Consider the following 22089-nt stretch of genomic DNA (forward strand, 5'->3'; position numbering starts at 1 on the left):
CATTTAACCTGTGAATGCGGAGATCCGAGAATTCGGTCCATTCTAATAGATTCTGAGGAGACGCGCCCGCCGGCAGCGTGCTGACGTCACTCGTACGTGCCTCCCTCCGCTGTGGGATCACAGCTGCTCGTCGGTGCTTCAGGTCTGCGGAGGTGCGCGCGCACCGTGCTGGTCAGTCAGTCGGAGCAGCTTGTGTCTCGGCCGCGGTTCTCTGCTGTGGTTCTGGTTCTGCTGGTTCTGTTGGACTCCCTCTCCTCCCTGAGCCGCAGGGGATGAGGGGATGATCGGCCGCGTCTCCTCTCACTCCCCGCCTCCTCCTCCTCCTCCTCCGATCGGCTCCGTCTCGGCTTGGCCAGGATGCGGGCTGCGGTGTTTGCGGCCCTGCTAGCCGTGGGCACCTGCCTTCCAGGTGAGACCAGGCGAATGCTGGCTGCTGCGCTCGCGCCAGGATCCCCCCCCCCCCCCCCCGCAGGGTTCGCTTCAGTGTCTCTGAAATCGATTCCAGAAATTATCCTTGCTTGTTGATGTTGGGGGGGGGGGGCATACCCGCGCTTTTACGTTGTCTCTGATTGGCCAACTACCTGCAGGTGCTGGAGACCTTTTGACTTTTTCTTGTTTGTGACCTGACTTTATTGGATGGAGGGAAACACCTGGAAAGATGGAGGGGGGCGGGGGGGTCAAAGGCCAGAAAAATCCCATCAATTTGGCTCCTTCAGGTTACAGCTGCTGAAATTCTGCATGGGGTGGAAGTCAGAGGGGGGGCTCCCTGCAGCGGTGAGCTGATGAGGTCTTGAAAACGAACAGTTTGCAGCTGAAAGTGAACAGTGGAGCTGAAAACTCAACAGTTTGTGGAAACAGAAGGTTGATATCTGATGTATTTCCCCCACCTGATAGAGATGCAGCAGCAACAGATGCTGTATCTGCTGCAGCAACAGATGCAGCAACAGGTGCAGCAGCAGCAGATGCAGCAGCAGATGAAGAAGATGCAGATGCAGCAACAGATGCTGCAGGTGCAGCAACAGGTGCAGCAGCAGCAGATGCAGCTGATTCAGCAGCAGCAGATGCAGCTGATTCAGCAGCAGCATATGCAGCAACAAATGCAGCAGCAGATGCAGCAGCAGATGCAGTAGATGCAGCAGCAGGTGCAGATGCAGATAGTGCAGCAGCAGATGCAGATAGTGCAGCAGCAGATGCAGATAGTGCAGCAGCAGATGCAGATAGTGCAGCAGCAGATGCAGATAGTGCAGCAGCAGATGCAGATAGTGCAGCAGCAGATGCAGATAGTGCAGCAGCAGATGCAGATAGTGCAGCAGCAGATGCAGATAGTGCAGATGCAGATGCAGATAGTGCAGCAGCAGATGCAGATAGTGCAGCAGCAGATGCAGATAGTGCAGCAGCAGATGCAGATAGTGCAGCAGCAGATGCAGATAGTGCAGCAGCAGATGCAGATAGTGCAGCAGCAGATGCAGATAGTGCAGCAGCAGATGCAGATAGTGCAGCAGCAGCTGCAGATAGTGCAGATAGTGCAGCTGCAGATAGTGCAGATAGTGCAGCTGCAGATAGTGCAGATAGTGCAGCTGCAGATAGTGCAGATAGTGCAGCTGCAGATAGTGCAGATAGTGCAGCTGCAGATAGTGCAGATAGTGCAGATAGTGCAGATAGTGCAGATAGTGCAGATAGTGCAGCTGCAGATAGTGCAGCTAGTGCAGCTGCAGATAGTGCAGATAGTGCAGCTGCAGATAGTGCAGATAGTGCAGCTGCAGATAGTGCAGATAGTGCAGCTAGTGCAGCTGCAGATAGTGCAGCTGCAGCTAGTGCAGCTAGTGCAGCTGCAGCTAGTGCAGCTGCAGCTAGTGCAGCTAGTGCAGCTGCAGCTAGTGCAGCTGCAGCTAGTGCAGCTGCAGCTAGTGCAGCTAGTGCAGCTGCAGCTAGTGCAGCTAGTGCAGCTGCAGATAGTGCAGCTAGTGCAGCTAGTGCAGATAGTGCAGCTAGTGCAGATAGTGCAGCTAGTGCAGATAGTGCAGCTAGTGCAGATAGTGCAGCTGCAGATAGTGCAGCTGCAGATAGTGCAGCTAGTGCAGCTGCAGCTAGTGCAGCTGCAGATAGTGCAGCTAGTGCAGCTGCAGATAGTGCAGCTGCAGATAGTGCAGCTGCAGATAGTGCAGCTGCAGATAGTGCAGATAGTGCAGCTGCAGATAGTGCAGCTAGTGCAGCTGCAGATAGTGCAGCTAGTGCAGCTGCAGCTAGTGCAGCTAGTGCAGCTAGTGCAGATGCAGATAGTGCAGCTAGTGCAGCTAGTGCAGCTGCAGATAGTGCAGCTAGTGCAGCTAGTGCAGCTGCAGATAGTGCAGCCAGTGCAGCTAGTGCAGATGCAGATAGTGCAGCTAGTGCAGATGCAGATAGTGCAGCTAGTGCAGATGCAGATAGTGCAGCTAGTGCAGATGCAGATAGTGCAGCTAGTGCAGATGCAGATAGTGCAGATGCAGATAGTGCAGATAGTGCAGCTGCTGCAGATAGTGCAGCTGCTGCAGATAGTGCAGCTGCTGCAGATAGTGCAGCTGCTGCAGATAGTGCAGCTGCTGCAGATAGTGCAGCTGCTGCAGATAGTGCAGCTGCTGCAGATAGTGCAGCTAGTGCAGATAGTGCAGCTAGTGCAGATAGTGCAGCTGCAGATGCAGCAACAGGTGCAGCAGATGCAGCAGCAGCAGATTGTGACCTGCAGCCGTGTGACAGACCTTCACATGTCTGTGCTCCACTTTCAGGATTCCTACCAAAGAAACTGTTTTTTCTTTCAGACGGAGCTAAAGGAGATTTCTGGTCTTTGTTGGCCCTACTTTCTCTGGTGGATTGATATCCTCTGAGCTTTGCCGTGCAGCAGTGAGCTGCTTTGTGTCTACAGCAGGGCGGCTTGTGTCAGCGGTCTGTGGGTTCCTTCAGAGTTTAGCTGGATGCAGGGAAAGACCAGGAAGGCTGCTGGTAAATGGGCTTGTCTTTGAGGGGGGGGGGGGGGGGTCCATCTTCTTTCTTCTCCACCTTCTGCTGCTGTCGGGGTTCCACCTTCAGTTCATCTGCACCCGTTCCCTCAGCAGCACGACTCGTACAGCTGGGTTTTACCCATCATTTTCAGAATCCAGCTTTGCATTTTCATGGTTTACACACTTAGGCTGCGTCTGAATTCCCGCCCTAACCCCTAACTACTAAAAATCTAGTGAGCATTGATGCATACTGGTTTGAGAGTTTGAGGCCTTTGGTGCATGGTTACCAAGGCAACAGGTTTGACTACATTACCACAGATTCCAGGGGAGGCGGCGCTGCCCAAGATGTGAACGGAGAGACCACCTTTATGCCGGCGAGCTCCACATTGTTTCAGCTGGTTACAGCCGTCATCAGTGTGTGAACGGGTGTGTGCCGCATAAGTCCACGCCATTTACCATCTCTGTCAGCCAATCCTAGACCGGGGAGAGGGCGAAGAAGCACAGTCAGGTGAGGTGAGGGTGTTAAAGAGCCTAAATCAGGCAAAATCAACTTTTTGAGCCTTTAAGCTTATTATATTGTTCATTCCTCACAAAAACAACCCCAAAGTGCTATTTTGATCCATTCCTGCATTTCTGAGCACCAGACATCACAAAGTGAGGAACAGCCCCTTCCAGGAAGAGTCTGTGCTGCCGGCCCCGCCCCCAGGCTAACGCACACGCCCACTTTCTCAGTGGAGCTAGCAGTGATAGACTTAACGCTTTCATTTCCTATGAACATCCATCTTTGGAAAAGTTCGGATGTTCGTTTTCGTGGGAGAAACGCAGCTGGATGACGCCATGAAATGGGTGGACCCACAAGGAGCAAAAGACGGAGCCTCAGTGATCAAGTCGTCTGTCTTCTGGGTAAAAAATGAGCTGCGAAAGTAACTTATATTCCATCAAAATACAAGAGGCGATGCATGTGAAGTAAGAAGCTTTGAAGTCCAGTTGCTATGACTGGACTTTGAGACTCCAGGCTTTGAGCGTGTAGCCTCTGATGCTCCAGGAACAGGGTTGACCCCATCCGAATAGGAAACTGGCAGCTGGGGGGGAGAACGGCTGGATCATGGAAGCCCGACTCTGCTGGTTACAGTTCCTCTGCTGACACGGTTGTCTCTGTGGTTCTGACTGCAGTCGGGCTGAGAGGAACCACAACCTGAAGGACATCAGCATGTTCTGACTTCATGCGTGTTTGCTCTGCAGACACTGGATAAGTGTGAAGTGTGCAGCCGCCATGCTGCAGCCGCCATGCTGCAGCCGCCATGCTGCAGCTGCAGCATGGCGGCGGCAGGGTGGCGCTCAGAGTTGGGCTCCTCACAGAAGAGCTGAGGAACCTGACAGCCTTTGTCCACACAGCTTTGATAGAGCAGCTCAGTTCTATTTGAATGTGGCTGCATTCAAAGCAGTCCTGCTGGGGGGGGTGAGATAAGAGGTGCAGCCTTTTTGTTGGACTGCCTGAGCGTCTGGACCGTGGTGGAGGCTCTTCTGGTGGTGAAGTTTAGGATGGGGATGTTGCGGTTTCAGTGTGGAAGCACCATCGCTGTGGGGGGGGGGGGGGGGGGGGGGCTTGCGGGGCTTCTTATTTTTGCTGGAAGTGTGTGTGTGTGTGCTCCACCTGCGGTGTCAAAGGAGTGCAGCACCAAAGTGTGACGAGTCGTCCACGTGTCTGCCTTCTCCATCTATCTGTGACTTCTGCGTTTGTCAGTGAGTCACCCTCCTCTGCTGACGTCTCCCTCCCTGTTGCCATGGTGATTGTCATGGCAACAAGTGTCCAGGTTCCACCAGAGATGAGAGGGGATCTAGCGAGGAAGCTGGAGGAGGTAACATGGACGGCCTCGCTGTGTTTCTGTGCTGCGCTGCTGCAGAGGTGTGCAGGCAGCGAGACGGATCTGGACGGATCTGCAGCTCATGTTGATAACACCTGCCAACCACAGGGGGGCGGTTATGATGCAGTGAGGGGAGGCCGTGATGTAAGATGAGACTAATAAATCCCAAAAAAGGTGTCCTCTTGTGCGTTGTTGTTGAGTTTGTGTGATGAACACAAACTACTGAAAATGGAGTTTTTCTGTTTGAGAAAATTCAGCTTGAAATCTGTTTGATTCCATCTTTTCTTGCGTTTCATCTACTGTGGAAAAGAGACGCTGATCCTCTCCGATTCAGACAACCCCCCCCAGACACAGATGATCCTCTCCTGACACAGAGCTCAAGTGAAGGTGGTATGGGAAAGCTGTGGTTGCTCAAAAGCAGCTCCACTATGTGTTTTGCCTCAGCAGGGTCGGACCTGTGCCCCCGCAGTTTGGACTGTGCTCGCGCCGGGCGCCACTTCTGCCAGCCTGGGAGCTCCCGCTGTGGCCCCTGCCTGCGCCCCCTGGTGGAAGACTCCTACGGTCGCTGCATTGTCAGGAGGAGACATGGTCATCCATCTGGTAAGACTTTTGAAGCGGAGGGAAGTTCATCAGCTGAAATTGGGGTTGCCACGGTGATGCAGAGCGGGTCCCATTATCTAACTTCCTTCACTTTTCAGCAGCAAACCTGACATGAAACTATGCTAAATACTGATTTCAATCATTCCCTCCAGTCTCAGAGGACAGCTTCTGGAACCACCAGCTCCCGTCCACCTGAAGGTTCAGGACTCTGAAACAGCCGCGTTCCTGTCTTTCATTCGCTCTTGTTGCCGTCCAGCATCCTCCCCAACGCGCCAACACTGAGGCCTAATTTAGGCTTCATGTGCACGTGTCTCACACTTTGAGACATGTCTGTGGAAGAGTGTGAGGAGTGGACTCCCCGTTGGTGTTTAAAAATGTGGAAACAACAGTTCACTTTTCAGATCTGGTTTTACGGTTCTGTATATACAGGATATTCATTGTTTAAAGGGTCAGACTCTGAAAGGACTTTTTTTTATTTAGTACCTGTGATGCCAGGAAATCATCAACTGTTTAGAAATAAGATACAACTCAATATTTGTCGATCCCCCATCAGAGAAATGAGCTGGTAATCAGCTGACAGGAGAAAACCTCTGGCTTCCCTGGAGCAGAGACCAGATTGGCTTGTTTTTAGCATTTACCTGGGGATGTTCACAATGTGCCTGCTGTGCTGCTGAAGGAGTAACACCACCACTTCTTTTGCTTTGTCCAGAGGCTCAGGAAGAGTTCCTCTCCTACCAGCCACCAGGAGATGCTTATGAAGTATTTTCCTCCTCTTCCTCTTTTACACCCTGTCCAGTACCTGAGAAAACTGAGAGATGGAGCCTCCACAGCTTTATTGTTACTACAGTGATGTAGTGACCCTGCTAACCTCATCTGTCAGTCTGTCCGTCACCACAGTAAACAAGGAGCCTTAAAGCTTATCCTAGGTTAAGTCCCGCCTCCACCTGGAACTCCTCTGTCTTCCAGCTCTCTTTTATGTCCTGAACATCTCCAATGTTCTTCTGTGTCACTCCAGACTTCCTCATCCAAACTACTCGTCATCTTCCTCACCACCAGAGTCATCCTCACATCACATCCTTTGCTGTCTGGATAAACTCTCCCCAGCCGTGTCTAAGCATCGATCTCTCAGATTACAGTTTGAACGAGAGGGAATGAACCTGTGATCTCCCCCTCTCCTCCTCCTCCTCCATCACTTACCATATTTTGGGTATCTTCCATTTCCCCTCGTCTTCGTCTTAACAAAACTTTTGTTTTCCTGGCATTGATATGATGATGATGATGGCTGGTCCAAGCAGCGCCGCGATTGGGTGACAGAGAATGGCTTCTGATTGGTCATTTGGGGTTTCTCACTGTAGATCAGTGATCGCGCTCGTCTGTGGGCGTGGTGTTTCACACACAGACGAAGCTTTTTTACGGAAGACAATTTTTTTCTACAAAACTGTTTTCACACACAAAGAATTCTTATTACAAGTACAAAACTTTTACAGATGGAGTCATTTTTTCTACAGTTACATAGCATCTGTACAGACACACAAATCTCTTCTTATTAGTACGAAACCTTTTTACGGATGGACAACACCTTTGCAACAAACCTGACTTTATACAGATTCTCTCCCTCTTGGGACCAGCCTGCAAAAGCAGTGGATTGTGCCCCCTTGTGGTTGCATTAGGAATCAACCTTTGGCTTGAAATTATTCTTTTGATACTCAGTATCAAGGCATTGGTAGGTGCTTAAAAACTAGGTACCAAGCCATAAATGAGAAAGTCTGAAGGGTGACTGAAACATGTTACCGGGTTGGGTGTAGGATTGGAGGTTAGAGGTGAGTTTGGCTGCCTGAGCATGTGCAGAACACACTTTGTCTTCTTTCCAGGTAAAGGGACTTCTTACCCTGAGCTCGATGAGGAGATTGACTTCCTGTCTGCCATCATCAGCGAGCAGGGGACCGAATCTCTGGTTTCAGGTACGGAGCAGACCACAGCTTTACTCAGATGACTTTGAAACCTAACACTGCTAATGTCACAGGAACCTGAAATTCTGCTTTATAGCAGCCACAGTCTCCCAGCCTCAGGACGTCAGACCAGATGCCAATCAAACTGCAGAGGTGCCCACCAGCCAAGGTCACCTGTCAAGCAGTTGGGCTCCACCCACCACCACAAACCACACCTCCATTCCTCCCAGAGATCCCATCATCCTCCCCTACCCTTCCAGTGACCGTGTGTTTGTCAGTAAGTGCAGATTTAAGACACGTTAACCTCAAAGGAAATCCAGCAGCTAAAACTAGGATTTGTGAGTTTCTGTTCTCTGGGGATCTAGTTATCTCCTGTTTCGGACAAAGAACATAACTCTTTTTCTTAACACAACATGGGTTGTGAAAGACGGCAGTCTTTGCCCATGAGGGGCAGAGGCAGGTTGCCCCAGGGGGGGTAGATCATCCTGGATGCTGTTCAGTAATGCAGCACCAGCTCTGATAGCTTGTGGGAGAAATAAATACCAAGATATTTGACATGATTTGACCGGCATGGAGAGTCTTTACTACTGTTCAGTCACATCTCAGTCTGAGATGGAGGAGACTTCACTAATATGTTTTCTGTTTCTCAGATTTATTGTGAATTTTGTAGAAGTAATATGTCGTAAAGACTTCTTTTGTGATTAGTGTGTTTAGATACCTTTCTTGAATCTTACTTTGAATCAACCTCTGGCTGCAGCTCTTATTGCTGCAGCCAGAGGTTGATTCAAAGTAGCATGAAGACGAGGACAGTGGGCGGCCCCGTCTGCTTCCTCTTTAACAACAAACCTTTTGGGAAAATCGTACTTTTCCAAAAGCGAACATTTATTTTGACAGGCCTCCTCCATTGCCTCCCAACCAGCTGTTCATGTGATGCTGATCTGACCTGCATCCAGATTCCTCCATGGCTGCAGTGCAGTCAGTGAACAAGACAACTCTCAGGGGGGTTCAGAGATGCCACCAGGCTTTAGGTTTATCTCAGGGTCTTTTCTAGCATCAAAACCTTTTTTCTGATCATTTCTCAGCACAGAGAGCTTCAAAGCGGAAACACAGTTTGAATTGAAGTCCTGTGTGACCTCATTCTTGACGCAAACCGTCTACCAAAGATTTCACAGAGCAGCTAATCAGAGCAGTTTGGGTGAAAGGATTTCTTTGTGAGCTTCATGCTGAGAAACCGTCAGATAGATCCTGATTTCCCTTTCTGGGAACAAACAGCAGAGCTGAGATGTGGCATTCATTTATTCATCTAGGTCAAGCAGTGGGGGTCGTCAGCAACTCCCAGGCTGACGCCCACAGCAGCGCCCCCTCTGCCGAGCTGTCCTGCCGAAACCATGTCCTCCTTGGACATACGGAGACCTGCTCTGCTGTCTCTGCCCCTGACTGTCTGTTTTTATCTTTTCCTAGTCATCAGCAGCGTCTTCATTGCGGCCGGGGGGCTGGTGTTACTCGTAGCGGGGGCCTGCTGGCTCAGGTAAGCCGTTTCTCAGTGGGACCGTGGCTCTGCCTTCCACATGAGAGCTTGCAGGCTTCTTTTGATGCTTCAGAACTATTGGACAGTGAGGATTGTGGAGCTTTATCGTTCGGTCTCATCTGTTGTGTGTCTTTGATGGAGTCGACATCTTTAACACAGTGGTCGTCTTGATTTGTGGCATTCAGAGTCTACAAGACCAGACGGATGATTGGAATGTAAAAAAGCACAAAAACACACTTTCTGACGTAAACAAAAGCAAACTGAGCAGAATCGACAAGAAAATACTAATTTCTAGTCTACAGGTGACAATAGACTGTGCTGCTTAGATGCTGACACACCCACCAACAGGAGGTCAGGGCGGACGGCGCCTTCTGGGTTCTCTCTTCTTTAGCTTTTTATAAAAATTTCTCTTTTTTTTGTGTTTTTTTTGTGTATTTTCTTATTATTCATAGGGCTTATTTTATTATTTTATTGCATATGTGAGAATTGGTGTTTTTGCGTTCTTGTTTGTTTTAATGTACATCACCTTAAGCTGTTCTTTGCTTTTTCATGAAAGGTGCTTTGGAAATAGAATTAATTTGAATTTAAATACTGTAACGTATGCCATTGGAAACGCATACACGCCAATCTGCTAAAGCTCTGGAGTCTTATTTTGAAAAGAGCTGCACAGGAAATGGCAAAAACTATAAATAAGAAATGAAGATGGAAGTCCTTCACCTGTGTCTGCTGTGTGCTGATGTGGCCCACCACCAGCCCTGCAGCCTCCTTATCTGGGAGCTTTGACACAGTACCCCCTCCCCTCCCCCCTTTATTATTATTATTTTTTATCACACACTAACCTATTACTGACCTCTGAATGACATCCGGGCTTCATCTGAGTGTCATTTGTTGCCATGATCAAGGTAATATTGTGGGACAGATGTGGGCCGGCTGTGGTGCAGTAGTAGGGCAGTCCACCCATGATCATACTATTGCAGGTTCGATTCCCGCCTTGCACACCCATGAGTCGATGCATCCTTGGGCAAGACACTGAACTTCCACCTTGCCCCTGGTGGTGTGCAGGGGCCTCATTTATAAAACTTTGCGTAGGATTTGCGTCAGAAGTGGCGTACGGATGAAACATAGGACGTGCGTACGCACAGAAATATTCGGAGTTATAAAACCGTGCGCACGCACATCCTACGCATCTTTCCCTTAATAAATCACAACCGATTCTAAATGCTGCGCAGCTTTAGCGGCTTCATGACACGCCCATAGTTGCCCATAAATAGTCCGTGAAACGCCCACAAATGAATATTCATTGATTATGAAAACATGGCAAACACAGAGAGGAAATGAAAAAAAACGTAACTTCACTCAATGTGAAGTAGAAGTTATCGTTGGCGAGGTGGAAAAGAGGAGAAGAATGTTGTTTGGAGGGCCCAGTGTGGGCATTACTAATGCCAAAAAGGCACGTGAGTGGCAGACGGTGGCAGACGCCGTAATGCTGTAGCCTCACAACCTCGGACCGTGGCCGTAGAAATAAAAAAGAGAAGGTCGGACATCAAAGTCAAGGCAAAAAAACGTCTAGCGCTGTACCCCCCCCCCCCCCCCCCACACACACACACCCGTGTCTGCCACGGGTGTGTGTGTGTGTGGGGGGGGGGGACACCGGAGCTGACCCCTCCTGATGAGAGACTGGCGGCAATAATTGGGGAATCCCAACGCGCCTGATGCGGCGGGGCCTGTCCACACACACGTACATTCTAATGTTACACACATACCTGTTGGCTCCAAAAATGTTTACATACACATCTAAACATGTACACCATACAACTACAGTTCACACACTCTTACTCATGCACACAAACCAACACACGTAAATCATTTCTGGAAAGTGGGCGCCACTCCGCTGGCGCTTTTCTTCAGTGTTGACAAAGGTGTTCTAATGCTGTGATGTAATCACTCTGGGGGCGGGGTTTAAAGCCTTGCAGTTGAAGGCTCGTGTACAGCAGTCAGACCCTGCCAAGGTTCATGGTTCATAATAGAGTGTTTGTGTTGCTCGGCTGCAGGTAGTTTTCCATTAACCCTGGTGCTAGCTTGTGGGGTCCCAACGTTAACGTGCCTCCAAGGCATGTTAATGTTGGGAGTGGGGTCATCTGGACCCCACAAGATGGCACAAGGGTAAAGCTGGACCTGCAGGGAGGAGAAGTCTGCTGACCCCCCACCCCCTCTGGGGGAAAGGATAAAAAAGAACCAAACGGTATTCCACCGGACAATTTGAGTGATTCTCTACGGATGACCAGCACAGAGTCTCTGTGCTTCAACCAGTAAATGAGCTCGTTCTACCTGTTGGCGACATTCCTGCCATGACTGACCGGAGCAGGTGTCCTCTTTCATCCACCGCAGAATGAACCCTCATTACGGAGAGGATGAGGTCTGACGGGGCCCTAGAGACCTTCAGAGTGATTCTAACAGCTTTCTTCTGTGTCAGATTACAGAAAGGCCTGCGTCTCACTCAGAAGGTGGACTATCCCGCTTACGGACTGATGAGAGCCCAGAACATCTGCAGCTTTGTGAGTAGAAAACATCAGAAATGTAGAAATAACCAAACTGAGGGCATGTTCTCGTCAGTTTAAACTCGTGTTTGTTTAGGGAAGAGTTGCTGGTTTAAATCCCTCTCATAGACAGATGCACAGTTTAGTTTTCAAAGAGGAAAAAAAAATCCCACAAGATACTGTATTTGAGTAAAAAACAGAGATGTTTGTGATGTTTCCTCTCCCAAAACAGTAGGTAGCAGGAAACGTGAAACTGTTTTGAATTTAAAATTATATGGAGAAAAACTGGAGGAAGTGCAGAGTTTTAGATAATTGGGAGTTCTATTTGATACAAAGTTGAAATGGAGAGAAAATATTGATAGTATAGTAGGGAGATGTAAGAAAGTCATAAATATATTGAGGTGCTTGAAAGGCACTGGGTGGGGAGCTAGTGACCAGGCTTTAAAACAAATATATGTTACAATAATGGGTCAGTCACAGATTATGGAATTATTGTTTACAATTCAGCTTGCAAAACTCTGTTGCATAGTTTTTTTTTTTCCAGTTTTACTGAACATAATATCAAAGACTGTTACATAATGTAGGGGGTCATTCAAAATCAGGCGTTGAGAATATGTACTGGGGCTATGAGCTCAACTCCTGCTGTGTCATTACAAGTTGAAATGGGGGAAATACCATTGAATCTCAGAGTTAAACCACTGCTGCTTTAATTTTTGGGTGAACATACGGGGTAGTGCAGATGAAGAACACATGGTTAGCAGAGCTACTGCTCCCTGTTGGGAAAGTGGGAGTGGGAAAAACGAAAGTGTTGCTTGGAAATGAGCTAGATTAGAGAGAGGAACAAAGAGTCATGGTAAAACCCTAGTTAAGACGTTTTTGTATCCGGCCACTCCCTTCTGGATTTTTTCAACCTCCACAGGAAGATGGAGGGTAGCAAAGGGAAGGGAAACTGGGATGAAATCCCAGCAGACGGTTAGACACGGCCTCATTTATCCCCATTTATACAGATGGATCTAAAGACCCAGACACAAAGGACTGGTTTTTCTGTCTGTATCCCTACATTGGGAAAATATGTCGGAATCAAGACGTCAAAGGATCTTTCAGTTTTTGCAGTTGAAATGTTGGCAATATCATATAGTTTACACTGGTTAGAATTGGAGATGGTATAATATGTTCAGACTCATTATCAGCATTGATGTCCTTGAAATCTTTTTCTTCTGAAAGCAGATCAGATCCAATGGATGAAATTTATTGAAGATAAGCATCAGATTTATGTGGGTACCAGCACATCGGGGGGTGGAGGGAAATGAAATGGCTGATTTTCTGGCAAAACGGGCCTTGAAACAGAGTATAGAGATGGAAATTCCTTTAGGCAGAACGGAAATTAGGGCGATTAGGAGGCGTATTGTGGAAGAATGGCAGAAACAATGGGAAAGAGAGATGAAAGGTCGATATTATTCATTATTCAAGACAAAGTGGGGAGAGGAATGAATATTAGAGTAAACACCAGAGATCACGGCATAATATCACGGTTGAGGATGGGACACACTGCTCTAAATAACACATTACATCTGATAGGGAAACATCCAACTGGTGTGTGTGAGTGTGGGAAAGGGGAAGAATCAGTGGAGCACATTCTGTGTCATTGTGAATTGAATGGGGAAGAAAGACGACAGCTGGAGAATAGAGTACGGTTGATAAAAGGTGAACGGCTGAGTTTGAAGAAGCTTTTGGGAGGGGAGGAGAATTTAAATGGTGCAATTATAGGTTCTTTGAGCAGAACCAGATTATTTAGGAGAATATTGTTGTTTTTTTAAGTTAGGTAGTCCCCCACTCCGCCCCATACTCCAATACAGTAGGTGGCAGTAGTGCACCTTGTTGTTGATGCCTCCTGCCATTTAAACTACAAGAAGAAGAAGCAGATTTTTTTTTTTTTGGGGGGGGGGGGTTAATCCTGTCTGAACAGAGCAACATCAACAGACAACCAAGCGGGCTCTGGGGTCAAGGCAAGGCGGCCTTTGGTTCAGCTTTGGTAACACCAGCGGCTCCAGTAACAGAACGGGTCAGAAGTTCTGTTGGGTTTCTAATAGCAGCTGCCCGTCGTTAGGAATCTTCAGAACTTTTCTGTTGAACAAATGTGGACCAAGACGGTTGGTTTGTTCAAATTCTGAATGAAATCCTCTCTGCTGGGATGTTGACCCTCATCCTCTGAAAAATGAGAAATCTCCGACACCATGCTGGAGTGTGACCCCCCCCCCCCCCCCACACACACACACACACCCCCCGTGTTGTTTTCCAGCCTGGGGATAAGAAGCTGGCCCACAACGCTCAGATGTACCACTACCAGCACCAGAAGCAGCAGATGCTCTCCATGGAGAGGTGAGTCATCCTTGTCTGCTGGGCTTTTTACCAACAAAGACAAACGAATGAAAGGAAAGGAAAGCTTGATTTTTACTATGTTGACCTAGAATGGACAATAGAATGCAGCTTTTGTTGGTCAAACATGTCTGACATTATTTCAGTTTTATCTTTCCTTTATGATATGATAAAAGGATCAACTGAGATCTACCTGGAAGTGCTCCTTTGGATTCAGCAAATGTCGTTTCAGACACTCACCGACATTACGACAGAACAGCTGCACCCAACCGTCCGAACCGTTGGGTTTCACTGCTGCAGCACTGCTTTTATTAAATATGCTGCAAAACTGACTGTTGGCAGTTGAAATCCCATGGAGGAATTTGGAAGCTTTCTTAAATGAGTTCATTGTTTTATGGAACATTTAAGTTTCTTTTGGTTCTGGAGGGAAGTTCAGGTGATAAATGTCTGTTTACCTAACTTGGACTGGATAATAAACACCTGTGTGGTGATGTCCGTTGGGTGTTTGGAGAGCCACATGGTACAGTGTTGTTCTGACGAGGTTCTGGTGTCTTCAGCACATTAGCATCTGCACCCAGAGGTCACCGAGGTCCATGATGAAGACAAACACAAGGTTGTCCTTCATATGGATCTACTCCTGGTCCAGTTGTTGGAGAAAAGCCATTGCAACTCAACTCAACTCAACTTTATTTATAAAGCACTTTAAACAGAACAAGGTTCACCAAAGTGCTGAACAACACAAAAATTAATAAAAGCACATGAAAATATAAAGCACAAAACACATAAAATAGGTCCGGATTCCAACTCAGTTAAAAGCCAAAGTGAAAAAATATGTTTTAAGAGCAGATTTAAAAATACTAAGTGAGTCTATCTGTCTGAGGTACAGGGGCAATTTGTTCCAGATTTTTGGTCCGAAGACCGAGAAGGCTCGGTCACCTCTCAGTTTTCTCCTGGTCTTCGAGACGACCAGCTGTGTCTGATTTGTTGACCTAAAGGAGCGGGGAGGAGTGTACACCTGAATCAGGTCAGACAGATATTTTGGAGCGAGTCCATGGAGACTGCAGTGTGTAGTTGACACTGTTGTTACTGTCAGACCAAAGTGTGGAAACACTTCTTAGTGTTTTATATTTGTTCTCTCATGTTCTCCTCTTGTTGACATGGTCTATAAACCAGCATCTCCTGCATGACAGGTGTCGGGTGCAATGCTTTCCTGTGGTGCCTGACAAGCCTTTACTACTTTCCCTTCCTGTTCTTTCGGTGTGTTCTCTACCTGAATACACATTTCCACCCGGATTGTCTAGTTCAGCTTGAGTCTCATTCTGCAGAATGCTGGAGGTGTGTTTGACCATTGGCCAGATGTTTTCCACCTATGGTTTTCTCCTGAACCATCAGGTTACACGTGCCCTGACTGTTATCAACATTTGGTGTCTTATCGTTTGGAATTAAAATGTTTGTATTCCATTGAACTACAGGTAACAGATAAACGGTTGTAGTGGCCTCTGTCAGGCTGAAGTAGCTCAGTAGATCGTCTGCACAGATGACTGAGTTGTTTTGAATCGGCATGGGACGGACTCAGGAGTCTTCATGTTAAACCCAGGGGGAGCCCAAACATGACCATGGTTTTGGTCAAAGTGACCAGACTTGACTCAGGTGTTCAGTCAGGTCTGATGGCAGCTGGAACACACTGTTTAGGTCATGTCAGACGACAAAGCCTGAGGAGATGCTTTGCAGGAGTACCATGCTTGACTTTTCTAAAAGTTTGATGGCACATCATACCTGCACAAACCTGAGTTTTGCCTCATGATGGGGCGGGAAGCCTGAAAACATCCCGACTGGTTTTGCTCCAGCATGGAGGTCAGATCCTGAGGTCATCTTTGAGTCTGAGCTATGACCCCATCAAAGGCTCGAGGCAGAAGCAGCAATGATGACCAGAAGTTCCTTTATTTTCCACATATTGATCAATAGCTCCATTTTGGTGTATAGGCAAGAAAAAAGAAATGCAGGAAAGATCCCACCTCCACAGGTGTGTCTGGGAGGGGGGTCGCTAAAGGTTGAGGTCTCAGTCAGTGTGTGACAGATCATTTCCCATGATCAGTCTATTTTCATAATGGGGAAGAGACATATGAGGCATCACCTGGTTACAGCCCCTCCCCCTGAGGCATCACCTGGTTACAGCCCCTCCCCCTGAGGCATCACCTAGCTACAGCCCCTCCCCTGAGTCATCACCTGGCTATAGCCCCTCCCCCTATGGCATCACCCCAGATACAGCCCCTCCCCTCTAAGGCATCTCCTGGTTACAGCCCCTCCCCTGAGTCATCACCAGGCTATAGCCCCTCCCCCTAAGGCATCACCTGGTTACAGCCCCTCCCCCTGAGGCATCACTTGGATATGGCCCCTCCCCTCTAAGGCATCACCTGGTTACAGCCCCTCCCCCTAAAGCATCACCTATCTGCAGCCTCTCCCCTGAGTCTTCACCTGGCTTAAGCCCCTCCCCCAACACATCACCTGTTTACAACCCCTCCCCCTGAAGCATCACCTGGACACAGCCCCTCCCCCTGAGGCATCACCTGGACACAGCCCCTCCCCCCCGAGGCATCACTTGGACACAGCCCCTCCCCCTGAGGCATCACTGGCCACAGCCCCTCCCCCTGAGGTATCACCTCGTTACAGCCCCTCCCCCTGAGGCATCACTTGGACACAGCCCCTCCCCCTGAGGCATTACATGGATACAGCCCCTCCCCCTGAAGCATCATATGGCTATAGCCCCTCCCCCTGAGGCATCACATGGATACAGCCCCTCCCCTCTAAGGCATCACCTGGATACAGCCCCTCTCCTGAGTCATCACCTGGCTATAGCCCCTCCCCCTAACGCATCACCTGGTTACAGCCCCTCACCTCTAAGGCATCACAAGGATACAGCCCCTCCCCCTAAGGCATCACCTGGTTACAGCCCCTCCCCCTGAGGTATCACCTGAATACAGCCCCTCCCCCTGAAGCATCACATGGATACAGCCCCTTCCCCTGAGGCATCACCTGGTTACAGCCCCTCCCCCTAAAGCATCACCTATCTCCAGCCTCTCCCCTGAGTCTTCACCTGGCTTAAGCCCCTCCCCCTAACACATCACCTGTTTACAACCCCTCCCCCTGAAGCATCACCTGGATGCAGTCCGTCCCCTCTACGGCATCACCTGGACACAGCCCCTCCCCCTGAGGCATCACTTGGACACAGCCCCTCCCCCTGAGGTATCACCTCGTTACAGCCCCTCCCCCTGAGGCATCACTTGGACACAGCCCCTCCCCCTGAGGCATCACATGGATACAGCCCCTCCCCCTAAGGCATCACCTGGTTACAGCCCCTCCCCATGAGGTATCACCTGAATACAGCCCCTCCCCCTGAGGCATCACATGGATACAGCCCCTCCCCCTGAGGCATCACCTGGTTACAGCCCCTCCCCCTAAAGCATCACCTATCTCCAGCCTCTCCCCTGAGTCTTCACCTGGCTTAAGCCCCTCCCCCTAACACATCACCTGTTTACAACCCCTCCCCCTGAAGCATCACCTGGATGCAGTCCGTCCCCTCTACGGCATCACCTGGACACAGCCCCTCCCCCTGAGGCATCACTTGGACACAGCCCCTCCCCCTGAGGCATCACTTGGCCACAGCCCCTCCCCCTGAGGTATCACCTCGTTACAGCCCCTCCCCCTGAGGCATCACTTGGACACAGCCCCTCCCCCTGAGGCATCACATGGATACAGCCCCTCCCCCTGAGGCATTACATGGATACAGCCCCTCCCCCTGAAGCATCATATGGCTATAGCCCCTCCCCCTGAGGCATCACCTGGATACAGTCCCTCCCCTCTAAGGCATCACCTGGATACAGCCCCTCTCCTGAGTCATCACCTGGCTATAGCCCCTCCCCCTAACGCATCACCTGGTTACAGCCCCTCACCTCTAAGGCATCACAAGGATACAGCCCCTCCCCCTAAGGCATCACCTGGTTACAGCCCCTCCCCCTGAGGTATCACCTGAATACAGCCCCTCCCCCTGAGGCATCACTTGGCTATAGCTCCTCCCCCTTGAGGCATCACCTTGCTTTAGTTCAGGTCACCAAAAAACATCGTGTTCACATGAAACAAATACTTTTTTTTACATTTTCATTATTTTATATTCTGAAAAAGAGAAAATGTTTGAATTTTTATTTTTTTATTATAATATTTTATTTTTAAAATGTCTTTGTTTTGAAAGGGAAACTTGAAATACCAAAAAGCTCCTATGCCCCCCACCCCCTCCACAGTGAATCTGTTTGTGGCCCCCACAGGCACAGGGACGAGCCCAAAGTTCCCGACTCAGGAGCCTCCACAGATGAGGAGAACGAGGACGGAGACTTCACCGTGTACGAGTGTCCAGGACTGGCGCCCGTGAGTCAACCGCGCTCTTCGTCACTGTCAGTTCACCAGCCAGGTGTCAGTCAGAGCCTTTCTGGAGGCGGGGGGGGGGGGGGGGGGGCGCGGGGGGTCCATGTGAAGCTAGCAGAGAATGAACCACAATCGTCCACTGCTACTCACCAGATCTGACATCATGGTCCCTTTTGTGTTTGGATTCTGTTTCGGGGCAGAAATCCCTGCTGTGTCATTCACTTCCTGTTTGTGGATGTCCACTTCCTGTTTGTGTACGTCCGCTTACTGTTTGTGGACGTCCGCTTCCTGTTTGTGGACGTCCGCTTCCTGTTTGTGGACGTCCGCTTCCTGTTTGTGGACGTCCACTTCCTGTTTGTGGACGTCCGCTTCCTGTTTGTGGACGTCCGCTTCCTGTTTGTGGACGTCCGCTTCCTGTTTGTGGACGTCCGCTTCCTGTTTGTGGACGTCCGCTTCCTGTTTGTGGACGTCCACTTCCTGTTTGTGGACGTCCGCTTCCTGTTTGTGGACGTCCGCTTCCTGTTTGTGGACGTCCACTTCCTGTTTGTGGACGTCCGCTTCCTGTTTGTGGACGTCCGCTTCCTGTTTGTGGAAGTCCACTTCCTGTTTGTGGACGTCCGCTTCCTGTTTGTGGACGTCCGCTTCCTGTTTGTGGACGTCCGCTTCCTGTTTGTGGACGTCCGCTTCCTGTTTGTGGACGTCCACTTCCTGTTTGTGAAAGTCCACTATTCTGTCTGACATGGTTCTTCTTGACGCTGTTCCTGACCACGGACTGTCCCACTTCCTTTGCAGACGGGGGAGATGGAGGTGAAGAACCCCCTTTTTGACGACTCCACCCTTTACCTGCAGAGGCTCCACCAGTGAATCTGGAGTCTCGGATGTTGGAATGTAGCGCTGTTGTGTTCTCTGGCCGAACGGACATGCATGCACACACTCCTCACACGCTGCTGAGCGCCGCCGCGCCCCCGTGGTCAGAGACGCCGAACAGACTGAAGATTCCTCCAGGTTCCTCTTCAGTGTTTGAATGTTTGGCGAGTTCCTCCTGTAGACTCTGGCTCCCCTGCAGCGTTTGACAGAAGGAGCAGGTGTGGGCGGAGTCTCCTCCCTGCAGCGTATGTCCGTTTGTGATGTAGCCTCGTGTCCTCCGTCCTGCTCCTCTATGCATGGTTAGATGGCGCTGTGTAAGAAACTGGAGTATGCATTTCCTGTTTGAACCTCAGACTTGCTGCAGATTTATATAAACCTGTATAGATATATGTACACAGATATATTTGAAATGTTGTTTTTACGCACTACAGGTCAGATCCACTTTAGATTTCTGCAGCTGGGGTCACGTCTCCATCTTCTTTCCATCTAATGGGGGGGGGGTGCCTCAGGGGGAGGGACTTTTGCCAGGTGATGCCTCAGGGGGAGGGGCTAAATGGCTTTTGCCCAGCTGGAGCAGAGTGCATCCTATCATGCGGTGCACGTGTGGCCCCACGGAGGCTGTTCAGGTCCGACTCCTCAAGCGCCTCACGGGCACTCTCTGCTTGCCCCCCCTGAAGGTCTTGCCCCCTCCCCCTGACGCGGGCTGTTTTTGGGATGTCCTGTCGGGAAAGCCCCTACTGCTCCCTCCACAGCTGTCCTAAAGAAAATAAATTGTTCTCCTTTCTCGGATGGATTTAGGCGGCGCCAAAAGCTCACTCAACCCCCCCGGATGCTGTTCCCCGTCTGAGGGTCATCCAGGGGGCGGAGCCTGAAAACACAGAACGTGTTCAGCTGCACATCAGTGTTCCAGCGTTAGCTTGCATGAGAAAACCACAGCAAAGACAGAAAAATAAACATTTGTCTGACCTGAAGTGTGAGGCTGGTCTCTTCCTTCTCCTTTTTATTTCTGATTCTTCTGGAAGCTTTTGAAACTAAATCTTCTTTAAAACTGTAACAAAGAGTTCTGAGGCTTTTAAGTCATTATTTCTGACCTCCAGCGTTGTGTATTTGCTTTTATTCTGAAAATCAAGAGAATAAAAATGTTGACCACTTACTGCCCTACGTACTTGTTTTCAAATAGAAACCTCCTAAAATGACGGTTTCTGACATTCTCCAAGTTCTGAATCCAAAAATGTTGATGCGTAAAATCTGCAGACAGTCTCCCAATGAGCCATTTTCTCAAGGACTCATAACGGTCTGAACTGCTGTAAAAACATTAAACTAAAGTAAGTAATAAGGACACATTTCTGGTTTAGCATGAAGGCTAAATCTGACAGAACCGTCTTTATTGTCTAAGCGGGTTGGTGCAGTGAGTTCCCAAAGTCGGCGTGGTTGAATCATCTGAGATGATGTTGCATATTTTTAACAGCTTGTGAGTCCAAATGAAATGATCAAAAAATGCTAAATGATGCATGTTTTGGTTGTCTTTGCAAGTGTGTGTGCTTGTCGTCATTAGTTGGATCTCACTGCAGCTAAAGCCGTGGTTGGCGCTCTGGCCTCACAGTGAGAAGGCCCTGGTTCAAATCCCTGCTGGGCTCTTTTCCTCGTGCATGCGTGGGCTTTCTCCAGCTTCCCCCCACAGTCTAAAAAAATGCTTCTTAGCTCAGTTGGTTCAAGCGTCCCTAGGTGTGCCTGTGTGGGGGTTATCGTGTGCGCCGCGACACACTGGTGACATGTCCACGCTGTGCCCCGCCTCCAACTGTAGTTTGGAGAGGCTCCAGCAACTCTGTGGCCCCCGAAAGAGATCTAGCAGGTTGAGAACATGGAAGGATTCATTTATGACAAACATTCAACACAAAACCCACAACGTCGGAAGAGAGTGTTGAGACCTGATCTCCCTAAATTTGGGAAATTCATTACACATACTGCACTTCTGGGTCCGAAGTGATTTAGGATGTTGGATTGTAGAATTTGATATAATAGGTTCCTGCTTACCTGGCACAGTGGCGTGCCAGAATCAATGTTGAATAACGGCCTACCTCTTACTTCTCCTCGACAATCCCCACACGAGGCCACATCTGTTAAGACGTGATTTCCCATCCTAGATTGTCTCCCCCTCTTCTTTATTGTCCAAGGAGAAGCGCAATCCAAGAGGTGAGAAGTTTTCCTGAAGATGGAGAATGCCTGGAGACCATAATCCCTGCAACCCACCCACAAGGTTTGGCTCCGCCCCCTTTGTCCCTGGTTCCTGCAGGCCAGCAGGGGGGTGTTGCCAGAACGCACACTTGCACCTCCCCACTCCTGCTTCCCTCCTGTCTCTGCATCCCTCACCCCTCATTCAACAAACTGCTGAGAAAACCATGAAAAGGGAAATCACAGTAATCGGAAAGCAAGTCAATGAAAAGCAAGTCAATGGATAGCAGTACTTTAAACAAAATGGCATATAAAATAAATCTGTATGAAAAAAATATATAAGCTTTTCTGAAAGTTTATCAAACGTTTTTTTGAAAATGAAATCCTTCAGAAGTGACTGTTTTCATGTAAAGGTTGAAAATATCAGTGGGTTTCTATTTTAGGGAGGAGACTGAACTAGAACTAAGAGGCAGTTTCTGCTTCCTCTGCTTCAGGTCTGACATCTGCAACCAGCCTGGAGGTTCTCCTGTGATCCATCCATCATGTGACGACGCTGAACATTCAGTGGACCACATGTCTTTAGAGAGCCCATTAAAAATGTGTTTTATGATGGATGTGGGGGTCAAATCAGAGTCTAGGCTGACCTCTGCTGACAAAACATGGAACTGCATGAAGCTGGGACAACCTTTAACAAATGTAAAATTATTTTTTCAGTTTTTTATTTAAAAAAAAAAAACCTGAACTCTTGTATAATTTTCTTTCCACTTCACAATTGTGAAATTGTGAGCCACTTCTTCATAACAT

The 22089-nt window shown here is 49.0% G+C and overlaps 1 protein-coding gene across 2 annotated transcripts; it reads left to right on the top strand.

The window, feature by feature from the left end:
* The first annotated feature begins 78 nt into the window (after positions 1 to 78).
* On the top strand, positions 79 to 20266 carry npdc1 (neural proliferation, differentiation and control 1). 2 transcript variants are annotated; one of them, XM_023958874.1, is made up of 9 exons: positions 79 to 409; positions 5285 to 5440; positions 7312 to 7401; positions 7487 to 7666; positions 8851 to 8917; positions 11391 to 11472; positions 13754 to 13833; positions 18150 to 18249; positions 19039 to 20266. In XM_023958874.1, exons 1-9 carry the CDS (start codon positions 358 to 360, stop codon positions 19108 to 19110), a joined length of 879 nt encoding a protein of 292 aa, XP_023814642.1. In that variant the 5' UTR covers positions 79 to 357; the 3' UTR covers positions 19111 to 20266. The 2 variants fall into 2 exon arrangements, with proteins under 2 accessions (XP_023814642.1, XP_023814643.1); XM_023958875.1 differs by having other exon boundaries at positions 80 to 409; positions 5288 to 5440.
* The last annotated feature ends 1823 nt before the right edge of the window (positions 20267 to 22089 follow it).

The sequence above is a fragment of the Oryzias latipes genome, chromosome 9 (assembly GCF_002234675.1).
Source record: "Oryzias latipes chromosome 9, ASM223467v1".
Classification (NCBI taxonomy): domain Eukaryota; kingdom Metazoa; phylum Chordata; class Actinopteri; order Beloniformes; family Adrianichthyidae; genus Oryzias; species Oryzias latipes.